The sequence below is a fragment of the Siphateles boraxobius genome, unplaced genomic scaffold (genome assembly GCF_051911475.1).
Source record: "Siphateles boraxobius isolate OS27281-9 unplaced genomic scaffold, OSU_SipBor_1 293, whole genome shotgun sequence".
Classification (NCBI taxonomy): Eukaryota; Metazoa; Chordata; class Actinopteri; order Cypriniformes; family Leuciscidae; genus Siphateles; species Siphateles boraxobius.
Window position 1 is genome coordinate 155,001 of NW_027508912.1, and position 15,000 is coordinate 170,000.

General features: G+C 42.1%; 1 protein-coding gene and 1 long non-coding RNA gene across 2 annotated transcripts in view; one reads left to right on the plus strand and one right to left on the minus strand.

The window, feature by feature from the left end:
- The window catches only part of LOC143754087 (uncharacterized), a 13,433-nt gene extending 5,443 nt beyond the window's left edge, over positions 1-7,990 (plus strand). The window contains exon 4 of the long non-coding RNA XR_013207888.1: positions 7,826-7,990. This is a non-coding gene — a long non-coding RNA (uncharacterized LOC143754087). The remainder of the gene's footprint in view (positions 1-7,825) is intronic.
- The window catches only part of vps13b (vacuolar protein sorting 13 homolog B), a 220,879-nt gene that overhangs the window by 91,297 nt on the left and 114,582 nt on the right, over positions 1-15,000 (minus strand). Inside the window, exons 20-21 of the mRNA XM_077246996.1 lie at positions 11,806-12,040; positions 11,463-11,674 (exon numbers count right to left, since the gene is read on the minus strand). Coding sequence (XP_077103111.1) covers positions 11,463-11,674; positions 11,806-12,040 — 447 coding nt within the window. The remainder of the gene's footprint in view (positions 1-11,462; positions 11,675-11,805; positions 12,041-15,000) is intronic.

Below are 15,000 nucleotides of genomic sequence, written 5' to 3' on the forward strand. Positions count from 1 at the left end.
TTATACAGACAGACAGTGAGACAGACAGTGAGACAGACAGACAGACAGTGAGACAGACAGACAGACAGTGAGACAGTGAGACAGAGAGACAGACAGACAAAGAGTGAGACAGACTGACAAAGAGTGAGACAGACAGAGAGTGAGACAGACAGTCAGACAAAGAGGGAGAGAGAGTGTCAGACAAAGAGTGAGACAGACAGAGAATGAGACAGACAGTCAGACAAAGAGTGAGTGAGACAGACAGAGAATGAGACAGACAGTCAGACAAAGAGCGAGACAGAGTGAGACAGACAGCCAGACAAAGAGTGAGACAGACAGTCAGACAAAGAGTGAGACAGACAAAAAGTGAGACAGACAGAGAGTCAGACAGACAGTCAGACAGAGAGTGAGACAGTCAGACAAAGAGTGAGACAGACTGTCTCATTCAGCAACTCTTGATTGCTGGATTGCTGATCGATTGCTGATCCTGATCGATTGCTCCTGTCTGCCTAGCTGCCTGCTGTGTTTTGTTTGCTTAGAGGCTGAGCGCTCCGTCTAAGCCTCGTATTAGCATTGTATTTCTCTCTGTTTTGAACCATCATTTACCACCATTTCTAGTTGTTTATACAACCAAATACAGCTTAGACAATATCTCAGATTAACCTGACATCGCTAGCTTCCGTTATTGTTAGCACAACACCCTAGTAACTCGCTAGCCTGTTAACGCGCCACCCGTGCGCTCAGTTATTTATTTATTTTTCTCTCGCGCGCCCGCACCTCTGAGTTCATAAAAAGCCCAGGTGAGTAAGAATCAGTCAACAAACACGGTGAGTAATGTCTTGTCCTGTTATTGTCACCTGCACTTCATGTTACATGTTTAGCATAGCCTTCCCCTTCGGCAATATAGGGTTTATATGTGATAAATGCAAGGAAACAGTCAGGCTGACGGAGAAGATTTCAGAATTAGAAACACGCATCCAAACTTTACTTGAGGATAGTAAGTGTGCTAGAGCTTTAGATACTATTTTGGATGCGCCTAGCATAGTGAACTCTTTACATGATTCGGTTCCGGCTGAATTATTGCCTGTGCAGCCGGGCAAATGGGTGACGGTGAGGGATCGCTCTAGTCGCGGATCAAAAAACCACTCTTCCGTTCCGATTACCACAACAAATCGATTTGCCCCGCTCAGTGAAACACCCACTGAGAATTCTGTTGATTGTGCCCTGGTAATTGGCGATTCTATTACACGGAACATGAAAATAGGGACACCAGCCAACATAGTCACACGTTTGCCGGGAGCCAGAGCGCCTGACATCAAAGCAAATTTAAAAGTGCTGGCTAATGCTAATCGTAAATTCTCTAAGATTGTTATTCACGTCGGCACTAATGATGTTCGACTCCGCCAGTCGGAGATCACCAAAATTAATATTAAAGAGGTGTTTGAACTCGCAAGTACCATGTCAGGCACTGTAATTTGCTCTGGCCCCCTTCCTGTTCGAAGGAGTGATGAGATAGTTAGCAAATTGTCATCACTCAATGGCTGGCTGTCTAAGTGGTGTCCGCAAAATAATATAGAATTCATAGACAATTGGAAAAAATTTTGGGGCAAACCTGACCTGTTGAAAAGAGATGGTATTCATCCCTCCTGGGATGGTGCTGCTCTTCTCTCTAGTAATTTGGCTCATAGTCTTATAGACAAAACATGACAATCTGGGGCTCAGGTCAGGAAGCAGAATAACTGGCTAAACCGACCGTCTGCTAGCGGCCTCGCGTCACCAATGTCAGATAAATCCCATCACATAAAGCCTCTTTCACCTAGATATCAACATATAGAGACTGTGTCTGTTCCCCGAATTTGGAAATCCAAAAAACTTCCAAACCGATCTAAGGTTAAAAATGTAATTGATATTCAACAAATAAAAAATAGATATAATACAGATTAGCAAACGATAAAGCTTCATTGCTGAATATCCGATCCCTTACTTCAAAAGCGCTCATAGTTAATGATATGATTTCAGATTATAACCTAGATGTGCTGTGTATGACAGAAACCTGGCTAAAACCAGACGATTACATTACTTTAAATGAGTGCACCCCCCATGATTACTGTTATAAACATGAACCTCGCCTGAAAGGCAAAGGGGGAGGTGTTGCTGTAATTTATAGTAATATTTTCAAAACCACTAAAAAATCTAGTTTTAAATATACTTCTTTTGAAGTGTTGGTGCTTAATGTAAAAATATATAATGTAAACGATAAATCAAGTTTGAGAATTCTGCTGGCAACTGTATACAGGCCACCAGGGCACCATAAAGACTTTATCAAAGAATTTGCTGACTTTCTATCAGAATTAGTATTGACTGCAGATAAAGTCCTAATTTTTGGTGATTTTAATAAACATGTAGATAATGGAAAAGATGCAATGGGATTGGCATTTAAAGACATTCTTAACTCTATTGGAGTTAGACAACACGTGTCAGGACCTACTCATTGTCGTAATCATACTCTAGATCTAATATTATCACATGGAATTAATGTTGATGCTGTTGAAATTCTGCAGCAGAGCGACGACATCTCAGATCATTATCTAGTCTCATGTAAATTACATTTAGCCAAGACTGGAAAGCCAACTCCGTGTTACAAGTATGTTAGACCTATCACTTCTGCCACTAAAGATTGCTTTATCAATAATCTTCCTAATCAGTTTCATCATCTCAGCATCCCAGATAGCTTAGAAGAACTTGATTTTGCAACAGAAACGTTTAACTCTCTCCTTTCCAGCACTTTAGACACAGTTGCTCCGTTGCGCTTAAAGAAGATTAAAGAAAATAGTCCAACGCCGTGGTACAACGATCACAGCCAGGCCCTTAAGAGAGCAGCCAGAAAAATGGAGCGCAACTGGAAGAAAACAAAACTAGAGGTATTTCGGATTTCATGGAAGGAGAGCTCGATTGCTTACAGAGAGGCTTTAAAAGCTGCTAAATCTGCCTATTTTTCAACCCTATTAGAAGAAAATAAACATAATCCTAGGTATTTATTTGAAAAAGTGGCTACACTAACGAAAAAGAAAGCTTCAAGCCCAGAAGTTTCCAAGAAACACAGCAGTAATGACTTTATGAACTTCTTCACTTATAAGATTGATAATATTAGGGACAAAATTATAACTATGCAACCGTCTACTACAGCATCGCATCAGGGAGTGCATTATAGTCTCCCTGAGGTAAAATTTGATTAATTCATTGCCATAGGAGAGGAAGAATTTTGCAAACTCGTTAATTCATCTAAATCGACAACATGTATGTTAGACCCTATACCGACTAAACTACTGAAAGAGATGCTTCCAGAAGTCATAGATCCTCTTCTTAACATCATTAATTCGTCTTTGTCTCTAGGATAAGTACCAAAAACCTTTAAGCTGGCTATGATTAAACCGCTTGTTAAAAAAACGCAACTTGATCCTACAGAATTAGTCAATTACAGGCCGATCTCAAATCTACCTTTTCTATCAAAGATATTAGAAAAAGCAGTATCCTCACAACTGTGTTCCTTTCTTGAAAGAAATATCTGCGAGGATTTCCAGCTCTCATTAGAGTCACAAATGATTTGCTCTTATCATCCGATCGTGGTTGTATCTCTTTATTAGTGTTACTTGATCTTAGTGCTGCATTTGACACCATTGACCACAACATTCTCTTAAATAGACTAGAAAACTATGTTGGCATTAGTGGAATTGCACTAGCATGGTTTAAATCATATTTATCTGACCGCTAACAGTTTGTAGGCTGGCAGAGAGAACCTTGTCTTGTCTTGTCCTGTGAGAACTTTGCCTTGCCTTGTCTTGAGAGAACCTTGTTTTGAGAGAACCTTGTACGTTGTTCACATGTATGCTCATTGATCTTTGTTTTGGCTGCGTCCAAAACCTTCTCCTTTGTGAGCGTGGCGGTCTACAGAGAAGAAGGGGTTAAGTAAGTTTGTCACGTGACATACATGGTGCACGTAGTGAAATCTGTCTGTTTTAAAACACTAGTTTGGGAATTGTGCCACCCGCTGTATTTATGATTCTTAGTTAGTGTAGTTTTAGTTATGACGTCTGGGACGTTGAAGACTTTCTTTTTGGGTTTTCTTTGTATCCTAGTATTAGTTGTTTAATGTGTTAGATAACCTTTATGTTTATGTTACTTTCATTACTTTGGCACAATTCATTTTCCCCTTTTTCCTTTGTGGTTGGTTCTGTTATATCTTTATTCGTTATCATATTTATTAAAACTCATTCACTTTATTCAGTGGTCTCTCGTGTTTTCTCACCTCATTCAGTGTTATAGTGTGACGTGTCTGAGATGGTTATATGTGTTCCCCTCCTAAAAGCCCTAGACGGGTATGAGTCATAGGAGGGTCGTAACACTAACGAAACTCACCAATTCACAAAATTATCGGAATGCATAGTTGATATCAAAAATTGGATGACCAGTAATTTCCTACTACTAAATTCTGAAAAAACAGAGATTCTAATTATTGGACAAAAATCTTCCACACGTAATAACCTAGAATACCGTCTAACACTTGATGGCTGCTCTGTTAAGTCTTCGTCGTCAGTTAGGAACCTGGGTGTGCTCTTTGACACCAATCTTTCATTTTAAAGTCACGTGTCTAGTGTCTGTAAAACCGCATTTTTCCATCTTAAAAATATATCTAAATTATGTCATATGCTCTCAATGACAAATGCGGAACAACTAGTTCATGCGTTCATGACATCAAGGCTAGATTATTGTAATGCTCTACTGGGTGGTTGCCCTGCACGCTTAATAAACAAACTAAAGCTAGTTCAAAACGCAGCTGCTAGAGTTCTTACCAGAACCAGGAAGTATGACCATATTAGCCCGGTTCTGTCAACACTGCATTGGCTCCCTATTAAACATCGTATACATTTTAAAATATTGCTGATTACTTAAAAAGCACTAAGTGGTTTAGCTCCCCAGTACTTGAGCGAGCTCTTAACGCATTATTGTCCTTCACGTCTATTGCGATCTCAAAACTCCGGCCAGTTGATAATACCTAGAGTATCTAAATCGACTGCTGGCGGTAGATCCTTTTCCTATTTAGCACCAAAACTTTGGAACAATCTTCCTAACATTGTCCGGGAAGCAGACACAGTCTGTCAGTTCAAAGCTAGACTTAAAACACATCTCTTTGACCTAGCATTCACATAACACTCTATAGACTTCTATAATTCAATATTAGGCTGCTTAGATTAGATCAGCCGGAACTGGGAACACTTCCCTTAAATCCTGATGTACTCGTTACATCATAAGAAGAATGGCATCTACGCTAATTTTAGTGTCTTTGTTTATCCCGAGGTTTTCCCGCAGCCTGCCGGATCCAGGCCGTGTCCAGATCTGACGAAGGACTTTCGCCTGGACCCGATGACAATGCAGTGCTGAAGTGCCAACTAGCCTCTCCCTATGGAGGATCCCTATACCACTCTACAGATAAAGCGTTGTGGAATTTTTCGGTTCGCGTTCCTACCCAAAGTGATAAGATAAAATAAAATTCTGCATAAAAATTTATAGACAAGACAAGTAGTTTGTTTAGGCATGGTATGTAAGGAATTACAAACCTTCGCACATATATTCAAACGCACATAACTATAGAATCAATTCTTAATGCGCATGTGAACGCCATCAGCGTCTATCACAGGTTCAGTTTAAAGTCTGTTTAGAGAGAACGGTGTCGTCTTAGCGGCCCCTAATTTAATAACAAACTATAATTTAGACGGAAGTGAATCAATCAAAACTAACTTTAGCTGGAAAAAACATTATTCAAGAACCACTTTAAAACCAAACCAATCTCTGTTACCTTAAATTATATGTTTATCTCTGTAAAGCTGCTTTGAAACAATCTACATTGTTAAAAGCGCTATATAAATGAGGATTACTTGACTTGACAGACAGACAGAGAGTGAGACAGACAGACAAAGAGTGAGACAGACAGACAGTGAGATGTCGGTAACTAATGGTAACTGAACAGATTCAGTATCTTCACAAAATCACAAACAAGCGAATCATTTTTTCCTCCTGCCGGTTTTTCCTTCATCTCGCTGCAGTTCTGCTTCTGATTCTGCTGTTTGTTTTTGGCAGCTGTTATTTAACACACGTTTCCTTTCCACCACATTCCCCTCACAGCCAATCAACAGCAGCAGATCTGAGCTCAGATACGTCAACATTCATCTCACACGGACTCCATGCGAGAGCAGACCCACATTCAAACAAACAGTCTGGATCGAATGTGTGTGTGCGTGTGCAGATCATCAACAGAAGAACGCTCATGTTTCCACTGGTGACAGTAAATATGGCTGTAAGTGTCGATTCACAATGAATAACTCTCAGGACAGCCGAACCGTCACTCGGCCACTACTGCTGCCACTGAAAATCTACATTAATAGATCACATCTGTCATAACGTGTCCCGTAGAGATCAAGGGGAGGTGGTAGATAGCTCCGGACTCAGATATCATCCAAAGAGGATTTTTATTAAATGCCAGTGGAGAAGTAGGGGTGTATATAGTCTCAATGATGTGTCAAAGAAAAAGAAAAATTACGAAATTAAACAAAAAATAAATATATTTACAAAAATAAACACTGGACTCAGTGCTAACTTTGAGGTATCAACAATCCAAAGGAAAACAAATTGCTACAGGCAACATAATCTACATGGATACATTCAGCAATTTAACCCCATCTTTACCTCCAAAGGTCCAGTTTAGACTGTCTTATATAGCCTAGGACAGGCTCATTACACCCAAGACCGTACCAACTGCAGGGGCATCAATATCCAAAACTTTGTAGCCTAAATATAGGACCATTGAACTTACAAAAATAAACAAAATAAACTCATTCGATAACTTAAACTAAATGTAAACACCCTAAGACATTTATCCATACCTACATCCCCAATGGTTTAGTTCCCTTCCCTATTAATAAGAATGGTTTAACCCAACACAAGAAGAAGGGAAGCTGTGACTCGGCACCTCCTTTGAAGAGTCACAGGAACAGGATATGGTGAGTATGGTGCATGTGGGGTAACTGTTTGCCATGTGGGGATAAATACATTTTTGAAATAATAAATAACAAAAATACATCACTAACTTGTCTCTGTGTGGTTAATGGGAAAAAAAATACATCAAAGGGGCAACTATAGTAGACATAACACGTTGGACGACCGCTGATATGTGCACCTATCTGCAATCAACTCAAACAGCATATCTTAAACTTATTATAAATGCATGCTATATAATAATGAACCAGATTAAACAATTATATCATAGACCTAATAAACTGTACCATAGTCAACAGAAACACAAACTCATCCGGGTCACTGAAGTCAGCAGCGCTATACACTCGCTAGCAACAGGTTTTCTCATGGAAGTTTTGCATTTGGTGAGCTAATAAAGGATTAAAACTCAGTCAAATCAATATTGTGTGTACAGTTATTTAATTATGCCATCCGTGGACTAGCTCTCTCTTGTTTCATACAAACGCAGTGGCGGCCATTTTGTGAATATTATTTTGTACACTGTTGGATTATAAGATACAGACAGGTAAGATTTAAAAAATATTTTTTTTTATCTGAAATCAATATCTCTTATTTATTTCCATAATTATTAATGTGTTGAAATGCTGTGTAATAAGTGTTATGACTGTATACCGTATCTCTTAAATGATGAAACGGCTCTCTCCGCGGAAGCTTTGCGTTTAAAGACATAATAAAATATTTCAACTCAGAAATTTTGTGGCATATTATTTACTGATGTGGCGAGTATCCGTGTAATAACGGGATAATGTACATCCAGCTGGTTGTTATCTCAGAATAAACCCCCTTCAGGTGTGTGTGTGTCTCTGTGATCTCAGAATAAGAATAAACCGCCTTCAGGTGTGTGTGTGTGTGTGTGTCTCTGTGATCTCAGAATAAACCCCCTTCAGGTGTGTGTGTGTGTGTGATCTCAGAATAAACCCCCTTCAGACTGATGAAGACCTGATCCTGATAACCCAGTCTAGTTTACTCTAAGATAACAACCGGCTGGATGTACATTATCCCTTACTTATTGCTTTAAATTCATGTTCCTGGTAATCATGAATCAGAATGAGTCCCTTTTGCAGCATCTCTTCTCTGATAACGAGGGCAGGGCAACCTGTCACTCACATGAGATCCACCAATAGCAAACCACAACCATCCAATCAATTCCTCACAAACACAATCAAGCCCCGCCCACATGTGTCCCTGCTCCTGTATATCCAGCTGTGATCTGCACCTGTAAACCTGTGTTCTGTACACCTGTACACCTGTGATCTGCACCTGTATACCTGTTCTGTACACCTGTGATCTGCACCTGTACACCTGTGATCTGTACACCTGTGATCTGCACCTGTACACCTGTGATCTGTACACCTGTACACCTGTGATCTGCACCTGTACACCTGTGATTTGCACCTGTACACCTGTTCTGTACACCTGTGATCTGCACATGTACACCTGTTCTGTACACCTGTGATCTGCACCTGTACACCTGTGATCTGTACACCTGTGATCTGCACCTGTCCACCTGTGATCTGTAAACCTGTGATCTGCACCTGTACACCTGTGATCTGCACCTGTACACCTGTGATCTGCACATGTACACCTGTGATCTGTACACCTGTGATCTGCACCTGTACACCTGTGATCTGTACTCCTGTACACCTGTGATCTGCACCTGTACACCTGTGATCTGTACACCTGTGATCTGTACTCCTGTGATCTGCACCTGTACACCTGTGATCTGTACACCTGTGATCTGCACACCTGTGATCTGTTCTCCTGTGATCTGCACCTGTACACCTGTGATCTGCACATGTACACCTGTGATCTGTACACCTGTGATCTGTACACCTGTGATCTGTTCTCCTGTGATCTGCACCTGTACACCTGTGATCTGCACATGTACACCTGTGATCTGTACACCTGTGATCTGCACCTGTACACCTGTGATCTGTACACCTGTGATCTGTACACCTGTGATCTGCACCTATACACCTGTGATCTGTACTCCTGTACACCTGTGATCTGCACCTGTACACCTGTGATCTGCACATGTACACCTGTGATCTGTACTCCTGTGATCTGCACCTGTACACCTGTGATCTGTACACCTGTGATCTGCACATTTACACCTGTGATCTGTACACCTGTGATCTGCACATGTACACCTGTGATCTGTACACCTGTGATCTGCACATGTACACCTGTGATCTGTACTCCTGTGATCTGCACCTCTACACCTGTGATCTGTACACCTGTGATCTGCACCTGTACACCTGTGATCTGTACTCCTGTTCACCTGTGATTTGCACCTGTACACCGGTGATCTGTACTCCTGTACTCCTGTGATCTGTACTCCTGTACAACTGTGATCTGCACTCCTGTGATCTGCACCTGTACACCTGTGATCTGCACCTGTACACCTGTGATCTGTACTCCTGTACTCCTGTGATCTGTACTCCTGTACAACTGTGATCTGCACTCCTGTGATCTGCACCTGTACACCTGTGATCTGCACCTGTACACCTGTGATCTGTACTCCTGTACACCTGTGATCTGTACTCCTGTACACCTGTGATCTGCACCTGTACACCTGTGATCTGTACACCTGTGATCTGCACCTGTAAACCTGTGTTCTGTACACCTGTGTTCTGTACACCTGTACACCTGTGATCTGCACCTGTATACCTGTTCTGTACACCTGTGATCTGCACCTGTACACCTGTGATCTGTACACCTGTGATCTGCACCTGTACACTTGTGATCTGTACACCTGTACACCTGTGATCTGCACCTGTACACCTGTGATTTGCACCTGTACACCTGTTCTGTACACCTGTGATCTGCACATGTACACCTGTTCTGTACACCTGTGATCTGCACCTGTACACCTGTGATCTGTACACCTGTGATCTGCACCTGTCCACCTGTGATCTGTAAACCTGTGATCTGCACCTGTACACCTGTGATCTGCACCTGTACACCTGTGATCTGCACATGTACACCTGTGATCTGTACACCTGTGATCTGCACCTGTACACCTGTGATCTGTACTCCTGTACACCTGTGATCTGCACCTGTACACCTGTGATCTGTACACCTGTGATCTGTACTCCTGTGATCTGCACCTGTACACCTGTGATCTGTACACCTGTGATCTGCACACCTGTGATCTGTTCTCCTGTGATCTGCACCTGTACACCTGTGATCTGCACATGTACACCTGTGATCTGTACACCTGTGATCTGTACACCTGTGATCTGTTCTCCTGTGATCTGCACCTGTACACCTGTGATCTGCACATGTACACCTGTGATCTGTACACCTGTGATCTGCACCTGTACACCTGTGATCTGTACACCTGTGATCTGTACACCTGTGATCTGCACCTATACACCTGTGATCTGTACTCCTGTACACCTGTGATCTGCACCTGTACACCTGTGATCTGCACATGTACACCTGTGATCTGTACTCCTGTGATCTGCACCTGTACACCTGTGATCTGTACACCTGTGATCTGCACATGTACACCTGTGATCTGTACACCTGTGATCTGCACATGTACACCTGTGATCTGTACACCTGTGATCTGCACATGTACACCTGTGATCTGTACTCCTGTGATCTGCACCTCTACACCTGTGATCTGTACACCTGTGATCTGCACCTGTACACCTGTGATCTGTACTCCTGTTCACCTGTGATTTGCACCTGTACACCGGTGATCTGTACTCCTGTACTCCTGTGATCTGTACTCCTGTACAACTGTGATCTGCACTCCTGTGATCTGCACCTGTACACCTGTGATCTGCACCTGTACACCTGTGATCTGTACTCCTGTACTCCTGTGATCTGTACTCCTGTACAACTGTGATCTGCACTCCTGTGATCTGCACCTGTACACCTGTGATCTGCACCTGTACACCTGTGATCTGTACTCCTGTACACCTGTGATCTGTACTCCTGTACACCTGTGATCTGCACCTGTACACCTGTGATCTGTACACCTGTGATCTGCACCTGTACACCTGTGATCTGTACACCTGTGATCTGCACCTGTACACCTGTGTTCTGTACACCTGTGATCTGTACACCTGTGATCTGCACCTGTACACCTGTGATCTGCACCTGTACACCTGTGATCTGTACACCTGTGATCTGCACCTGTACACCTGTGTTCTGCACCTGTACACCTGTGATCTGTACACCTGTGATCTGCACCTGTACACCTGTGATCTGTACACCTGTGATCTGCACCTGTACATCTGTGATCTGTACTCCTGTACACCTGTGATCTACACCTGTGATCTGCACATGTACACCTGTGATTGTACACCTGTGATCTGCACCTGTACACCTGTGTTCTGCACCTGTACACCTGTGATCTGTACACCTGTAATCTGCAGTACCTGAGGGTTGGAGAACCGGAGCTGCACCGGCTGCAGCTCCACATGCAGGCACATGATGAAGGTGTCTCTGCTCTCGGGCTGCAGCTTCGGGGCAGTGAGTGCCAGCGTGGAGGTGAAGCCCAGCGGATCCAGAACACTGAGGGAACGCTGCTGTCCAAGGAGAGAGTACACGCTCAGCTGACTCACACACACCGTCCACGGGAACGCATCGCCTGTGAACACACACACACAGAGACGTCACACTCGTGTCTCAGGCTCACAGACACACAAGCTCGTAACCTCCACCAGTACAGGTCTGGGCACACACACACACACACACACACACACACACACACACTCGTACCCTCCTCCAGCACGGGCCTGGTGACGGTGAAGGGCCCGTCCTGCAAGGGCTCCATGCGCCGGTGTCCTGCGCTGAACACACTGATCTGCGGGAGACACAGCACCAGTGTCCCGGGCATGCAGGCCTGCATGTGGTACCAGCAGCGCACGGTCCCGGCCACGTCTCCGCTCACCAGCGACCCGGGAGACGGCAGGCTGTCCGACGGCACGAACACACAGCACGACTGCAGCTCCACCTGAGGGAACACACACACAGTTAACACACACACACACACACACACAGTTAACACACATAAAGCACAACTGCAGCTCCACCTGCAGAAACCCGTGTGTAAGTGCTATAATCGGGTCCCAGTGCTTCCACTAACACCGGAAAACGTGAAAAGTGAAATTCAGTAACTTTGTCCTGGTGAGTCTATCTCTGCAAACATGTTATAAACTAAGCCAATCAGATTTCTTGATATTTCTTCAGATATCTTATTATAATATTACCGGCTCTTAATCTGCACGTTTATAATATTACCGGCTCTTAATCTGCACGTTTATAATATTACCGGCCCTTATTCTGCCCGTTTATAATATTACCGGCCCTTATTCTGCCCGTTTATAATATTACCGGCCCTTATTCTGCACGTTTATAATATTACCGGCCCTTATTCTGCCCGTTTATAATATTACCGGCTCTTAATCTGCACGTTTATAATATTACCGGCCCTTATTCTGCCCGTTTATAATATTACCGGCCCTTATTCTGCCCGTTTATAATATTACTGGCACTTAATCTGCACGTTTATAATATTACCGGCCCTTAATCTGCACGTTTATAATATTACTGGCACTTAATCTGCACGTTTATAATATTACCGGCCCTTAATCTGCCCGTTTATAATATTACTGGCACTTAATCTGCACGTTTATAATATTACCGGCCCTTAATCTGCCCGTTTATAATATTACCGGCTCTTAATCTGCACGTTTATAATATTACCGGCCCTTATTCTGCCCGTTTATAATATTACTGGCCCTTAATCTGCACGTTTATAATATTACCGGCCCTTAATCTGCCCGTTTATAATATTACCGGCCCTTATTCTGCCCGTTTATAATATTACTGGCCCTTAATCTGCACGTTTATAATATTACCGGCCCTTATTCTGCACGTTTATAATATTACTGGCACTTAATCTGCACGTTTATAATATTACCGGCCCTTAATCTGCCCGTTTATAATATTACTGGCACTTAATCTGCACGTTTATAATATTACCGGCCCTTATTCTGCACGTTTATAATATTACTGGCACTTAATCTGCACGTTTATAATATTACCGGCCCTTATTCTGCCCGTTTATAATATTACTGGCCCTTAATCTGCACGTTTATAATATTACCGGCCCTTATTCTGCCCGTTTATAATATTACTGGCACTTAATCTGCACGTTTATAATATTACCGGCCCTTAATCTGCCCGTTTATAATATTACCGGCTCTTAATCTGCACGTTTATAATATTACCGGCCCTTATTCTGCCCGTTTATAATATTACTGGCCCTTAATCTGCACGTTTATAATATTACCGGCCCTTATTCTGCCCGTTTATAATATTACCGGCCCTTATTCTGCCCGTTTATAATATTACTGGCCCTTAATCTGCACGTTTATAATATTACCGGCCCTTATTCTGCACGTTTATAATATTACCGGCCCTTAATCTGCACGTTTATAATATTACCGGCCCTTATTCTGCACGTTTATAATATTACTGGCACTTAATCTGCACGTTTATAATATTACCGGCCCTTAATCTGCACGTTTATAATATTACTGGCACTTAATCTGCACGTTTATAATATTACCGGCCCTTAATCTGCCCGTTTATAATATTACCGGCTCTTAATCTGCACGTTTATAATATTACCGGCCCTTATTCTGCCCGTTTATAATATTACCGGCCCTTATTCTGCCCGTTTATAATATTACCGGCTCTTAATCTGCACGTTTATAATATTACCGGCCCTTATTCTGCCCGTTTATAATATTACCGGCCCTTATTCTGCCCGTTTATAATATTACTGGCACTTAATCTGCACGTTTATAATATTACCGGCCCTTATTCTGCCCGTTTATAATATTACTGGCACTTAATCTGCACGTTTATAATATTACCGGCCCTTAATCTGCACGTTTATAATATTACTGGCACTTAATCTGCACGTTTATAATATTACCGGCCCTTAATCTGCACGTTTATAATATTACCGGCTCTTAATCTGCACGTTTATAATATTACCGGCCCTTAATCTGCACGTTTATAATATTACCGGCTCTTAATCTGCACGTTTATAATATTACCGGCTCTTAATCTGCACGTTTATAATATTACCGGCCCTTAATCTGCACGTTTATAATATTACCGGCCCTTAATCTGCACGTTTATAATATTACCGGCCCTTAATCTGCACGTTTATAATATTACCAGCTCTTAATCTGCACGTTTATAATATTACCGGCCCTTAATCTGCACGTTTATAATATTACCGGCTCTTAATCTGCACGTTTATAATATTACCGGCCCTTAATCTGCACGTTTATAATATTACCGGCCCTTAATCTGCACGTTTATAATATTACCGGCCCTTAATCTGCACGTTTATAATATTACCGGCCCTTAATCTGCACGTTTATAATATTACCAGCTCTTAATCTGCACGTTTATAATATTACCGGCCCTTAATCTGCACGTTTATAATATTACCGGCTCTTAATCTGCACGTTTATAATATTACCGGCTCTTAATCTGCACGTTTATAATATTACCGGCCCTTAATCTGCACGTTTATAATATTACCGGCCCTTAATCTGCACGTTTATAATATTACCGGCTCTTAATCTGCACGTTTATAATATTACCGGCCCTTAATCTGCACGTTTATAATATTACCGGCCCTTAATCTGCACGTTTATAATATTACCGGCCCTTAATCTGCACGTTTATAATATTACCAGCTCTTAATCTGCACGTTTATAATATTACCGGCCCTTAATCTGCACGTTTATAATATTACCGGCTCTTAATCTGCACGTTTATAATATTACCGGCTCTTAATCTGCACGTTTATAATATTACCGGCCCTTAATCTGCACGTTTATAATATTACCAGCTCTTAATCTGCACGTTTATAATATTACCGGCTCT